Raw genomic sequence first — 15,488 nt, 5'->3', positions numbered from 1 at the left:
CATGATTGTGATTGTGCTTTCTTAATATTGTTAACTCTAACTTGGGTGACATCTATGATATTATGTAGATATTACTTAGTGTAATAATGCAACAGATTTTGTTCAGAACTTCAGCACTATACAACATTTCCAAAATGTAAATGCTTTTTAAAAAAAAATTTATTTAGCCTGCAGTAAAGAGCTATATTTGAAATTTAGTATGTTATTAAATCCAGTATAAAACAGCTAGTTAACTAGACCAGTGGTTCCCAAAGTGGGGTCCTTGAGGGGGTTCCAGGGGGTCCCCAACAAAAAGGAGAATCATTCATTTTCACTCTAATTCCATCCATACGTAATGTTAGGTATAGATGGTGATGATGGAATTATGAGTGAAAAGTATGACTATTTGGGTCATGGGTTTCCTACACATTCGGTAATAAAGCAAAACTCCTATCAGATGGGGGACCCTGGGATGAAAACTTATCAAATGGGGGTCCGTGGTCTAATTTGTGTCAGTTTAGGGTTCCTTCACGTGAAAATGTTTGGGAACCACTGAACTAGACCAAAGCCACAAGTACCTAATAGCAACAGACAAACTGTCAGTTTGTAAGAGCTTACAGCATCTAACCCATGTAAAAACGAATAATTGTTGTAGAGTTGCAACCCAAGTCAGAAAACTAGATTCACAAAACAGGCCTCTTATGATTCATCTGTGTTCTATGGCATACGTTCTGTATCGTGCCATAATAAACTACGTTAACTTCACACAAAAAAAAAGCATTTGAAAGTCAGCACCATGAGACCTTTTAATACTGCATGGTGTAACATAACACTAGACACACTGATAGTGGTATTACAATTTGTGTGTATCAGTGCAGCATTCATATCTTTTGCAAAACAATGCGTGGAGCAGCTTCCAGTAAATGACAGTGTAACACATTGCTGTATCAACTCCCCGTTTTCTTTTAATGCATCAAATGTAAACTTAAAAGGCACCACCCTCTCGACCACTTCAATTCTCCCCCCCCAGGTGTCTTGCAGTATTTCTCCTGCATCAGCAGACATGTTGGAGGGGGCTCTGCTACAGCAGCTGAGAGATGCTGATCACATTTTATGTCATGCTACAGACTGATACTTCAAAACAGGGAGCTGTTTTGACCTCGAAATAACTGATCTATAATTGCATTTTAGCTTCAAAACCGAAACACTGTAACCTTAAAGTTATAACTAATTGACCTGACTGTATATATTTTTTGGATTTGTGGAACAAGATAAACATTTTATTTTATTTTAAGCATAAAATCCCTATAGTAGCCTAAAAGGTTGAACATTTTATCAAATGGATGTCCTGTTCAATTGTCAGCATATTGGTATATCTCAGGCCATTATAGCACTGCTTTAGAGTAAAAGAAAAAGAAACATTTCTTTATCAATGGCTTTCTTGCAAATAACCAAATACCTGATATCACTGATTTGTTAAAAGCTTTTTGAGTGTATGTCCACCACCTTGATATTATTCACCCTGGACTACCATTTATTGTGATTTATGGTAGAGGAGATTCAATAATGAGCATTTTGGGAATTAGCATTGGTCCACATTTCACACAAAATATGCAGTCATTTGTCTTGAGGCCATGACAAACTGTAGAAATGGGACAGGGAACCTGTAACATACCGTGATACCTCACCATAGTAAGAATAAGATGACATCATTTAGCTATCTGTTGTGTATCTGCAAGAAACGAGCTTAGAAAAACCAAGATAGCATACTACCGTGCTGCCATATTAACAGTCTTTTCTGGATAAAAGTGGGTGAAAAAAACTTATTTTATTCAGTTGTGCTAAAGAGTGCCTGTTACTTTAATAAAGTGTTGCATTATGGATGGTTTTCAGCTGTAATGTTGCTAGGCTAGCAAGTTTTTAAATGTCCATCTGCTTTCTGTCTACAGGCGTTTTTTTAGCCCCAAAAGTGTCTAGTAAGCCCACATAACTTGCAAAATATTTTAGCTGGCTCTTGTTACATTTAAGTCTTTACCGAAACAAGAAGTTGTAATGTCAAGCAGCTAACAAATGTGTTGCCACTGAATGTCAAAAGAAGGTCCAAAAGATGCTAACAGTCTGAGAAAGTTTTCTGTGTTCCTGAAACTGCTGGCAGTGTGTGAATATGTGACTGAACAACAGAATAAAGAAACTCCACAGAAGGGTAAGATTTATACTTTATTATACTATGTTAGAAACAATATGTTTAACTTTTGACAAAATTGCATTTGGAAAAAAATTGATAGAAGGTTGAAAAAAAGTGACAAAAATGCTTCACAAACGTGGGAAAAAAAACAAGAAAAACCTAAAAACAAATCGACAGACAAGTGACAAAAACGTCATACAAAGCTTCAAAAACTTGATACAAAAAAACAACAAAAACGTAAAAAAAACAAAAAAAATCAACAAAGATATCGGAAAAAGTGACAAAAAACTTGGGGAAAAAAAAGCTTCAAAATGTCAAAAAAGCCACAAAAGTGTTGAAAAAGAAGTTTTCATTTTGACCCAGAACGACAAAAAGCTGCATGGTCGATGGGAAGACAACATGAGGGTTAAAAATCCCCAATTCACAGCAGAAATAAACATTAACGTTTACAGCCTGGTACCAAAACGGTCCAAAAGCGGTTTTGGTCTCTAAAGCTAATAAACCCCTTCATGACAACTGTTTAGGGGGGTGGACGTTTAAATAACTCACCCATTTAAATAAAATAAAGGCTTAAATTTTGGATAGAGGGCAGAGCATTTAAAAAAAAAAAAAAGTTGGAGCATCGCCCTTAACTCTAGCCCCTCCGATTTCGCTACCGTAGGCTGCTGCTTAAACCACGAGTTTGAAGCATGCTTGACTCCCCACCAATGAAAAAGTAATGAATATTATATTCCATTTCTGCCAATAGAACCCCCTAAATCCTACACACTGCTCCTTTAAGTGTCCCAGTGAGCTGTTGTGACAAAGATTGTAAGCTAGTAAAATAGCATAAGCCAGTTAAAATGTAAGTGAAATAGAAATAAATAGACATAAATAGGCAACGTAAAGTAATTCCGCACATTGTAATCAAAACAATACACATATGATTGTGTACTACTACAGGCTATGTTTATTAAATGAAGCCCAAAATATTTTGCAGACTAGAAATCACTAATCAGCTAGCGCTAGCTAACATCAACGTTAGGTAGCCGCTAGCTAAAAATTGTGTCTGGAACGCAGCACGAGAAAGGCCTCTTTTTAACAAAACTGGTGGTTAAAGATAATTTTCTTTCTAACTGTAAAATGTTTTTAAGGTGTTTTGTTTTTATTTAGATGTTTTATAAAGTGTTATTTTATACTTAAATTGTGTCAAAAAGGTCCTTATCCAAAAGCATGTTTCAAAGGGGGTTTTGGGTTTTAATTAGCATGGTCTTATCTTCTTTTCATTATAGTAACCTGCTCTGAGATTCCAAAAAAGGCTAAGCTAGTTTGCCAGCTAGCTAGTTTAACAAAAGGATCAGCATGGTCATTTAGTGGCCAGACACGTTATGTGGCTGAACAGACACCTACACATTGTTCAACATGGCATCTGCAACATGGCATCATGACTTTGCGTAAACATACACGCCACTTTCCTAAAGCCAAATGGCGTGTTATCTGTACGCATTTTGAGCTCTCCACATGTATGTCTACGCTGTGTACAGCGGACTTAACATACACACCACGTGGCGTGTTATCGGGAAAGGCTTTAGTAACACTAAAAAAACGACAAAAACACAATGGTAACCAACGTCACACGCTTAGGAAAACAGTAAACAGTTGGGTTTAGGAAAAGAACATTGGGGAAGGCTTTATTAAAAACAGAATAAAACCATTGATAAACACCACATGCGGGATGCAATCCCAGCTCTCCTGGGTGAAAGTCCTGTGTTTTACCCATCCACCACCCCAACCTACTCAATATGGTGATAATTCACATGTAATGTAGGTCAATGGAGGCCAAACGGCGTTGATAAACATGCTAAAGAACAATTATGCGTCTTGATAACACGCAAAAATGGCATACAAATTGGCGTGTCATACATACGCCACTTAGTGAGATCAGTCTACATTGTTTAAAGCCTTTTGTCTTCATATTGCGTCTTCAGCAACATGCCTCGTGCCTAAAGAGTGTTTGTGATGCTACCACTGTGTTTCTGCCCCTTAAGTGTTTAAATAACCCCAGCAAGCTTATAACAGAGCCAATAAATAAAACCAAAATGTGCAAATCTTATTTGCCATTGCAGTTTCCCTTTATAGGCTGTAATTGCATTAGTTTGATATAGCACAGATGACTGCAAAAAGTCCACAAAATTCAAAAAGGAGGGCCATTCTTCAAATGAAAAAGATACCTTCCGAGAACGTTAAGATATAGCTTATATATAGTAGATGTTACCACTATGCTGTTGCCAGTGTAATTACTGAAGAGTCACATTTAAATCAGCCTGATAGGTGTCAGACAAGTCAATACTTGAAACTTCTGTTTACTTCAGAAATGCATTCCTACTAAACATGTTCATTATTGTGCACTGCAGTGTTTAGTTAATAATATCAACACTCAAATTACATCATGGTTAGAATTTGTACATACAAAAACCCACCTTTCTTTATCAATCCCTTCCCTTCGAGTAACCAAATACCTGATATCACTGATTTGTTAAAAGCTTTTTGAGTGTACTGTCCACCCTGATATTATTCACCCTAGAGAATTCAATAATGAGCATTTTGGAATTCAGCATTGGTCCACATTTTACACAATTGTTAAATTAATCTTAGCCCAATTTGTTCTCACAACTCTAACTGTTGTGCAAGTCACTGCCACTAAATCAGCTGGTTATAATTGGTTCACAATACGTGACAATGTAACACGAGGTGCTATCAGGTGTTATTGCTGTTTGTGCACTGACCTGTTGTCCCCTGCAGACTGAAAACGCCTCACCTGGCCGATAACAGTTAATACTGTTCTGTCAACAGCATGTCCTCTTTCCTGCCGTGGCAACAATCTGGCACTCTACCTTTGATTTCCACGTGGAAGTCAAAAGCAGATGTCTGGAGCGCTGTTTTAAAATCGGATCTTTGTATCCGTCCACTGTTGTTACCCTCCTGTTGTGTTTGTGCAGTATTTGTTCATTAGTATACAGACGCTTTCCCAGGACAGATGAGGTTTAAATGGTTTGTAGGTTTAGCAGAGATGAATGAAATAAACTCATAGGGCTAGGTTCAAATAATCAATTCTTTGTTTGAGTGATCTGATATTGATTAATAAAATCCAGAAAATCGATTTAACATCAACATTTACCTGGTGCGTTATAAAAAATTGTTGTGGTTTGCTTCTTGCTTGCACAATTCACAGCATAGGTTCTCTGAGAATCTCTTTTATATTGAAGCAAAACTTAGCCTGGCTATCAGCAGACCGAGCTCAATCTTTTCAGATTGAACATTAGTCTGGGGAGTCTGCTCTGTATTTTCTACTGCACAAGAGGCGTGATCAACGGGCATAGTTCAAATGACTCTGTACGCAATTGGATAGTCCTTCAACCAATCAGACCAACGATCCGGGTGACGTAGCAGCGACAGCGGCATCAACGGGTTGCTGCGCTTCGGTGGCCGGCTTGTTGAATGTAAACAAGAAGCTGCTCGGTCGCTTCTCTATCGTCATCGTGTTAAACCTGCCAATAGCGCGCCAGGTGGATAAGCCAGTTTGTGATTGGTTCCCGCAAAAAATGGAAGCAGGATAGAAAGATGTACAGGTCTCCAGCCTGAGCTGCAGGGAGAAATCAAATCGTCGGCAGATTGGGCTGGGTTTACCCAGTCTAAGCAAAACTGGTATTGTATTTGAAATGTCTCTAAACTCATTGATATTGAATTGGAAATGTAATCGAATCAGAACCTTGGTAATGAGAATCGAATCGGGAAATCAGCGCTACCCAGCCCTACTCAAATAAATGACATCCGAGTCATGCACGGTCATTCTATATACGATGTATTAATCAATACTGTACTGTGTGCATTTATGTATCCAAACAGTGTTAACATAAAGATAGGAATAACTCATTTGAAATTTGGGCAACAGATAATGAACGTTTAAATATTTTTCTTTTCATTGTATCAGGCCCATGCCTAATGAAAAGCTGTAGCGTTGAGACATTTGTGCAGAGACAGGGACATGTGGAATGACTTTTTATTGCGCGATAAGTAATTTTTCAGACAACAAGGCTCCCCCAACATTAAAACAAACAGCAATGTACAAAACAGCACACCTTTTTTTTGCCATCAACGGAAATTTAATAAGGTAGTGAGAGTACATAACAGAAAGTAATGAAGTTTAAGGACGCGAGTTATGATGATGTTGAGATGTATAGGATGAGCTTGATGTCAAAGCCAAAGTAAGCACCATCGTCATGTAGTCAGGAAAGGCCATATTTCAGTAAGAAATATTCTAGAAGGGGTGAGGAGAGGTTAAACATGATACAAGAGGGTTGTTATCACAGTTTTCAGACATTTTTACCAACTAAAAAAAGAACAATATCGGTGTAGCACTACTTTATCATGCAATTTACTTTAGTAAACCTTCTGACACACAGACAAAATATACTTCAATAAGTAGAACTCAATACATCTCTGTCCAGCAATAGTCACAAAGCCTGTAATTTATACTCTTTGAATGTGAGATCCCTATCAAAAATAATATGCAGATTTTTATTTTTCTTAATATATCTAAAGTGCAAGTATTTATCCATTTTTATTCAATGCTTTCTGTAAGTATAAAATACAAAGGAAAAAAACAGCAATATGTTTTTCCTGTTTACATGTTATATTTTTCTGAAAGGAGGATCATCATATATAACAAACCATATATATATATATATATATACACACACACGCCACAGATAAAATATTTTTGAAAGATACAACATATTATCTCATATGGGGATGGTAAAGGGATTTAGACCAAACGGTGACATGGGATATGTTCATTGTGCATTGACCCCACCCCTTTAAAATCCAGGATCCATTTCCCAACATCTTCAAAACATTTGAAAGAACGTCTTTGTAACTATACACAATAGTAGCCTGTACAGTCTGCGAACACGATGGACCCTACTACTCGGTGCAAGAGCAAAAAGAAGACGTGCTGAATGAGCTCCTCTGTCACTGGTTTGTGGTGAGTCATATAGTGCTTGGCTTTGACCAGAGTCTGCGATTGGCTGTGTGATCAACCAGGAACTCTGAATGGCCAATGAAAGACTACAACACTGAAACTAGAAACAGAGCAGATTTGGTTGTCTGAAACACCGTGTGGAAGTCAGTTTCAAGTCAGTAATTGTGGAAGTTAGTCATGTACATGTGGCTGTTTGAATGCAGTCAGAAACGTGAATAACCTCCCTGCTTAAGACAGGATGAATACAAGCCTACAGCTGGAGCCATCATAGCAATCTGACTTTGAGCACATGCGACAAGTAGCTACTGCTGCACTTTTGAGTAACGATTCGTTTTTTTCTTCTATTTCCATCTGTTGAAATGTGTGAGGAATGGTCTGGTCACCTGTTGTTTGAGCAACAACAAAAATAAGCTCTATTGACTAAAATTTGACAAAATGAACAGTGCAGTAATAACAGACAAAAGGCAGGATTACATCATGATTACGGATTGCTACGATGGCTGCCGCTGTATAATAAATCAGAACACCATTCTCGTCAATGCTGAACAGCATCAGTGCGCCATCACCCATGTGCACTAGACGTAGCCAGAGCCACCGAGGAAAGCACACAGCGTGACCACTGACGCTTTTCACAAGAAAAACTCCCAAAAAAACAAATAAATCTGCCTCCCTTTTTGCATTTGAGTCCCAGAAGTGGATGACGTGGGCACAACATGGCTGCTAGGTCACTCCAGGTTTTGCTGTGCCACTGGGTGAGCTCTCATAAACGGAGAAATCAGATTTGATCACACCGAGTTCAGCAAGATCACAAGTGCCTCCCCCCCTCCCCCTTTCTCCGTTACTCAGATAGAACTGCAACCCAAAATGGACAAGTCACGTTTCACAACAGAATCATTCTGCTCTAAAAGCACGACCGACCCAGTAGCATCTGGCGATGACAAAACGACTTTTAATGTTTAAAGAAACGTGCGTTTCACAGACTGAGGCATTCACAAAGTGAACTCTATCAGCAGGTTTAGGCTCTCCATATATTCGGCCATTAGAGAAAGAGAGTGTTGTATTTCCAGTCTTCATGTAGCATGAGCCTCCTGGAGGCCTAAATTTAATCAAGCTAAAGCTAGAACCCTTTGGGGAATAAGTGCTGTGTCACAACCGAGAGTCCAGACTCATGTTGAACTCAGGATGAACTCGGGTTGACCTCACATGTGCGTTGCTGGGCACGTAGTCAAAGGTGGCTTGTATGCGTGTTAGAAATGGAAATGGCTTCTTTTTTTTTTTTTTTTTTAATAATTCAAGGGGCAGCATGTGGAAATGTAGTCATCACCGCAAGAGGGGAAATAGACTTCCTGTTCTTCTCCAAAAACGGAGAGAAAAGTCCTAACAGGATCTGTCCGGTCAGTAGGTCAGGGCAGGCTGCTGCTGCTGCTGCTGCTAAGCCCCTACAGTGCAGTGCCAGGCTTCATCAGGCCTTTCACCAACACTCGGAGACAAACCTAGGCCAAAACGTCCTGCGTGGAAACAGATGGCTTTTTCTGGAACATTCTTCTGGGCTCTATTGCAGCAACCATGCCCAATCAAACACAGATCAACTCTTTTTTCTTTTCTTTTTTTTTTAAAAGCAAGGAAGATTCTACATGATTTCTGATACTGTTTCAGCCCAGGTGTGCTTTGGGGAATTCTGCTTCAGTCTAGCCTCAGCTTTCCCACATGTCTGGCTGGCCCAGGCTGTAACTGCATTAGCAGCTTTTATCCAGCTGAGGCCTCTAAAGCTGCAATCCATGCAGTCTGTGTTTCCCCTTCATGTCACCTAGGCAGAACACCACTCGCTCAGATGTAGGCCATACCTGTTTGAAATAAAGCTGATCGGTGACCTAACCACTTGGAGCGCATCGATAGTTAACTAGCATTTTAGTGTAAGCGTAAAAGTCGATTGGGATTTGAAAAGAAGGAATGGCCTGTGTGTGTGACGGAGTGTAATTGAGCATCAGGACTAGTTTAACTGCAAATACAATGAGCCAGGGCCTTTCTTTATGCTTTGAATCATGAGCTGGGAAAGAGGAGCGGACCTGAGATCAGAGTCTGCCCACATAAGAGAGAAGGATTGTGATCCTCATTGTAAAAACAACAAGTTCCTCTGTCCTTTGGGTCAGCTGCAGCCGATCACTATTGCCGAGCACAAGTGAAACCGCAGACAAGCAAAAATCGTAGTTCACCTGTCCTGCGGTCGGCACTCCCAGGCGAGAGAGAGCGGTGGCACTCAGGCTCCAAACACACACAGTTTCCTGGCTACTAGTGACAGTAAGCCTTGTGCAGTTCTAGACACCATTCAAAATACTTTCAAGGCCTCCCAAACACTCAGATAGTGACAAGAGGCCTCAACGGGGAGAGAGAGTGTATGTGTGTGTGTGTGTGTCAGTCACCCCTAGACCCAAGCCCCAAGATACTATTCAACTTTCAACAGTCTAGGCCACTGCAGAGAGGCTAACAGTTAGAGGTTGTTGACTGTCTGCGTTGTGTGTGTGTGTGTGTGTGTTGGGGGAGGAACATAGAGGAAAAGGGTTTTTCTCTGGGGTGACTCCGTAGGGGGACGTAAAACACCCGAACTAGTTTACGCGCACTGATAAGACGGACAAGGCAGCCTACTTGTTTACAGAACATGACAGGAAAAATATCTCACTACTAGTCTGACTTTTTTTTCCCCCCACTTTGAGAAAGTGCTTGAAAAGAAAGACTTCACATTTCGGAAATATAATGCAGATGCATCAACCTCATGGTCATGCTTTTGAATATCTACTGATCACATAGCCTATACATTTTTTCGTCTTTTAATAGGTCTATACACGTGATACAATGCCGAGATTGGCACGCACACAATATTGCACACTAATATGAAATGTCCTACACTAGTCAGTGGCGTCCTCTCTGCCTGTGAGGGAGAAACCTGACACGTTTTGGACAACATAATGTCGAGAAAAGAACTTTTGAAGAGAGAAAGAAAAAAAAGCATCAGAATAAAAATAATGCAAAGTGACATATTCTGAGTGGCGAGGCCCCAAAGAAGCGATCAAGGGGCTGTAGCACCATAAAGAGATAGATACACCCACGGTCCTCTGCACTGATAGGCCTCTACATCCACTGGACTGCGCTCAGACTGGCTGCATGGCACGACCGGCTAGCCTGCCTGGATCTTTAACCGCATCCACCTCAGCTCTGACAAATAGCCTCATCCAGCCACTCCTGATTTCTTTTCTTTTTTAACATGGTGCATATGGTGTGCAAAACCACCCGTAACAACTCCAACAATCTCCATGCTGACACCCAGTGGTACATCCTGGGTCGTTGTCCTGTTCCAGGGAGAACCATCTCTACTCTGTGAGAGGCCACCGGGGCAGGGGTGCTGCTAGGGATTCTGGGCTCCAGAGTGCCCCCCGCGCCCCCGCTGTTTTTAAAGTGTATGTACGACAGCTTCTCATCTTTTCTGAAAGGGCCAGCTCTGTTTTCTGCCCACTATCATTGTTGGCCCTCCAAGCTCCCAGCAGCCTTTCAGCTTACTTTTGGTGTTGCCACCCATGCTCCATGCACCACAGGGGTGTGAATTAACGCAGCCCTGGTGAGTATATATTTCGGCCTACATAACAACACTCGTAAATGAAAACGCACAGCGGTCGAGGTCACAGACCATCCACGTGAGAACACGTAAACGAGTGGAGTGTATAAGGCACGGGTCGTAATGACGTCAGAGAGGATGCGTTGCATCGCCGCGCTGACGCGTCTTTTTTCCACGCCTTGCGCTCCCACAAGTGGACCTTATTCTTTTGCATCCCTCCCCCCTCCCCCAGAGGAAAAAACAACAAAGTCACAAGAAAAAACTTAACCCACAGAAAACGTGGGCATCTTAATAAGGATTTTTTTGTTGTTTTTTTACAACTGATTCACAAAATCATAATTAGTACATCTAAGTTAGCACTTTTTTCATTTAAGTTTATATGGACATGGTGCAGGAGGGTTGATATTTAATATAGTAGCTCAGAGATAGATTTATCCCATTTGTTTTAGGCGCACAAAATAGGCTATTAATCTTTGAGTCTCAACCTTTCCATAACGGCATGATAGAAATGCTTTCATTAGCCTACTACGTTTTAGGTCAAATTAAAGACTATAGCCTACTTTGCCAAACTTCTTTTCTAAACATGGTCCTACACACATGCTGTCAGGTGTTTACAGGCCTGTAGTGCTGCGTTCTGCAATTCATACACTTTTAGAGCGCTTTCATATTTATTCTGCGTACCTTTAAAATAAACTATACATCTGGTATCAGATTTTGGTTTCGTAAAGTCCATAATATATACTCTTTGTGCTGATGTCAAATATTTGTTCTACATGAAGACTGTTTTATATAATAGACCTCTGGTTTTTACTTTTGATTCAATCTTAGTATAGCTATTACCAGTTTGAAAACATTGAAACATTTTTTTTCGAAATAGCTTTGATGTGTGCAAAATCTGTCGTTTGATAGAGATATAAACACTCATGTTCATTTAAATCAAGTAGGAAAAGTTCATATCTTACAGTTCAATCCTTTGATAGCAGCGGCTTACTGTTACATGGGTGGTAAGTGGGGTGACATCCAGTAAAATGAGCGAGGAGGCAGCAGAGGTGCTGCCATGTCTGTGGAGGTTGTGTGTGTGGGGTGATTCCCTTGGAAATTCTCTTTCTATTGTACAGTTCAAAGTCTCATTTTCTCTCAGAGTTCAGTTTAGTCTTTGTTGTTTTATTTCTGCTCTCCTAATATCCGCGTCAGTCATCGTCGCCGTCATCGCCGCCGTGTGGGCCCTCAGGTAGCAGTTCGGAGGCCCGTTTCTCTCTACTCCTCTCCTGGATCTTCCTCATCTCCTCCGCGTATTTACAGAAGGTGTTGCCGAATTTGGACCACACTTTGCACGGAACCGTAATGGAGTTCCGGTACGTGGGCTTCACCTCGCTGACCCGCATGAAGACCCCGTACTTATTGGAGCCCACGTCAAAGAAGAAGCGCTTGTTGTCGACCGTGAGCGAGGTGCCCTCCGGGAGCTCCGCCGGCTCCTCGTCCACGCCGTAGTCGTCGATGAGTTTGGCCAAAGCGTCGCGGAACTCGATGAGACCCTGCGCCGGCAGAGCGATGGTCTGGCCTTGCGCGCTTCCCAATCCGGGCCCCCGATTAACGGTCTGTCGGATCCTTAGGAACCGCCCCCTCTGGTTCTCTTTCAGATCCATGTAATATTTCCGATTCTCCCGCACCAGGAATTCGCTCTTGAGCGCCCGCCGGGGCTCATCCTGCACTATGTCCGGGTTGGACGGGCCCAGCTGGGCGTAATGTTCGATAAAGTCCCCGAGATAATCGCGGAACTCCACAGCAACCGACATGGAGAGAGTGAGGCGGCTCTTGTTTCCCCCAGCCCCGACCTCGGCTATCTTTAGGAAGCGGCCTTTAACATTCTGCTTCACGTCAAGGTAGAAGCGCTTGTTCTGGATATCGACGCGCTTCGAAGCAAGCTCCTCGGTGTCGTGCTGCAGCCGGGACATGGCACCCATCGCACCCGGGGGCAGCGAGCCGGGGCCTGCGGTGGGCCCTCCGTGGTCACTGCCACTGTCTCTGTCCGCCATGATGCTGCCTCCCTGCTTTACCTTCCACCGTCTCCCTCTGCCTGCTGCAACCTCGACTGCCCGTGAAACCACTCCGCCGCTCTATCGCGAGACGAGAGAGGAGAAGAGGGTGAAAAAAAAGTAACTGTAGTTTAGTGTTACTGTAGTTCTCCGAGAAGGCTGCGTTCAAGACACTCGCGCTGTTTTTACAACGTTTCACAGAATCTTCACTTCAGCCTTCAGTGTAGCCGTATATTGCAACTGAAAGTTAACCCCCACCCATGTGAGCCTAAAACACTGCAGTCCTAACATATAGATAGATAGATAGATAGATAGATAGATAGATAGATAGATAGATAGATAAATATTACACCTGTCTGCATCCTGTCTAAAAAGTGATAAAAGGGCAGGAGGAGGAAAAAAGTCATACCTGATGATTATTGGTTTGGGTGTTTCAGCACCACGGACAGCGAACCCGGACAGTCCCTGAGGAAGGAGACAGAGAAAGAGAGAGTGGGGTAAAAGAGACATTTCTGAATGAACAGTAGATGATAGCTTTGTGGGAGTCTGAGGGAGGGGGCTGATACACTGTGATGACTATCTTCACTATTGCCTGCCATTGTTTCTCAATGGCCTTGAAAGGGTTCATCAGTAGAAACTGTTATATCTTGGGCAGTCAACATGTTAAAAAAAAAAAAAAAGAAATATAATAGAAATTAAACTTTTAAAATGATACCGTATGGTTTAATTATACAATTTAGTATTCCTGTGATATGAGTTTTTTTATAGCTTAGTTTCTATCCCCATTTCAGTTAAGATTTTGTTTTGTTTTAGCACTTGCTTATCTTATTATATGAGTTTGACTGAACCCAGCTTTTAAAGGTCATATAAGGTACAACAACAGTCACTACAAAATATCCCAGGTGGAGTTCTGAGCTCTCAGCCTTTATGGGTCCAAAGGGGCAGAGCACACATGACGTAGAAGAATGATGTGGGTGACTTGATGTTGGTAGGATAACGGCTTAATTGGATTAGAAGGTTCTGGAATATTATTCAAAACAATAGAAAAAAATCTGAAAAAGGAACACAACACCATATGTTTTAATTTTAAACTTAACATTGTTTGTATATTGTTTGTGGATAAGCATTTCCACAAACAATGTCTTTAAGCAAACTCTATATATACTTAAATCACACTGTAGGTCAAATAATAAAAAAGTCACAAAAAGCTGAATTATTTTAAAATTCAAAAGCATAACATACGCCTATAATTAAATATCCTAACATTGATTTAACCCAAAATATAAGTTTGATCTGACAATGAGCTTGTAAAAGAAGAGGTGTTAACCTGATATGGATAGGGCCTTATCCTTTTTAGCATAAGTCCAGTCATTTCCATTGTGGTTGGAGTGAATAGACACTGGTCTTTTCAGAACCATGGACAGTGGATTGTGGGCATGAAAATAGGTTGGATTTGAGTTTGCTCATGAGTATTGCTCGTGATTGTAGAACATTGTGAAAAGAGGACTGCAAAGAGGAAATCTGGGACAAGTGTGCAAAGACATATTCTGCATAATTGTAACAAAAAGGGTCGCTGTGTCACTAAGGCAAGTATATTTTAGCATCCCAGATAGAGAGAATGACAGTAGAGCAGTTTGGACAGCAAGTGTATCATCACAAGAGGCCAATCTAAGTGACCTCATCAACATCCTTCTGATATGACCGACATTTCAGCACACCAAAAACAGCCCCCCTGATAATTCCCACCGGTTCAGCACGAGTAACAATAGTGGAGACAATTGGTGGCAGTCATCTCAGGGTTAGTCAGCAGGAATTGGTTTTTACTCCCCTTCACTTTGTCAACAAATGATTTGCCTTCAAGGCTAATTTGGAAATTCTTAAATTGTGTGTGAGCTCTCTGAATGGCATCTATGATGAATGCATGAGTGGTTGAATAAATGAAGGAGAGACCGATCGGTGAATGGGTGGGCAGTGGGCGGAGAGGGAAAGAGGTGGGGGTGGGTCACTGGACAGATCACAGACTCTGAAGAGGATGTATTTCCCTTTTGAAATGCTGTGGGGATCCACAGACTGGAGAAGCATTCCCAGTAATGTGGAACCATCAACATTTGATGAACATCAGAAAAGATAACTCAGCACGTTTGATAGCATTCACACACTGGACTGAAACTTTTTTACTTTGACTTCCCTGTCAAAGAGAATGACTCTCTGGATCTTAGGGTAATATGTTACAGTTAACACGGATACATGGACTGAGGAGCCAAACCTTCATTGCAGCAATCTGGCTGTGGCCTTCAGTGTGTATGAGCCTGTTGGGACAGCGCACTAAAGCTGTCAAGCCTTTCAGCACCATGGACAGAGACTGGTTCATGACTTAACCCTGCCATGAAGAAACCGGTGGATGAGGCCATCATATAGATGCATACTGTGATGAAATGGCCTCTTGTACATTTTCTTTATCATCTCAGTCATCCATAGTAAGACAACCCTGTCCACGTGTCCCCTATATGACATTATATTTGATTCCTTTCTCAGCCTGGACTATGAAAGGCTTTCTGACCTCTAGCGAAGGGCGCACAGCTCCTCACAGGGAGGGAAAGGCGAATCTTATGAATGGCTTGCTTGATTGATGGACACAGAGATAGAGGCAGGGTTTGGTTT

At 41.4% G+C, this 15,488-nt stretch overlaps 1 protein-coding gene across 1 annotated transcript; it reads right to left on the bottom strand.

Moving 5' to 3' along the window:
• Positions 1 to 6,189: 6,189 nt before the first annotated feature.
• On the bottom strand, positions 6,190 to 12,913 carry purab (purine-rich element binding protein Ab). The gene is made up of 2 exons (XM_078261162.1): positions 11,754 to 12,913; positions 6,190 to 6,461 (listed from the first exon to the last, which is right to left on the bottom strand). Exon 1 carries the CDS (start codon positions 12,825 to 12,827, stop codon positions 11,982 to 11,984), a length of 846 nt encoding a protein of 281 aa, XP_078117288.1. The 5' UTR covers positions 12,828 to 12,913; the 3' UTR covers positions 6,190 to 6,461; positions 11,754 to 11,981.
• Between the last annotated feature and the right edge of the window lie 2,575 nt (positions 12,914 to 15,488).

This window comes from Sander vitreus, chromosome 10 (assembly GCF_031162955.1).
Source record: "Sander vitreus isolate 19-12246 chromosome 10, sanVit1, whole genome shotgun sequence".
NCBI classification, from domain to species: Eukaryota; Metazoa; Chordata; class Actinopteri; order Perciformes; family Percidae; genus Sander; species Sander vitreus.
The sequence above is the reverse complement of the archived record's forward strand: the minus strand, read 5'-3'. Positions and strand labels throughout refer to the sequence as shown.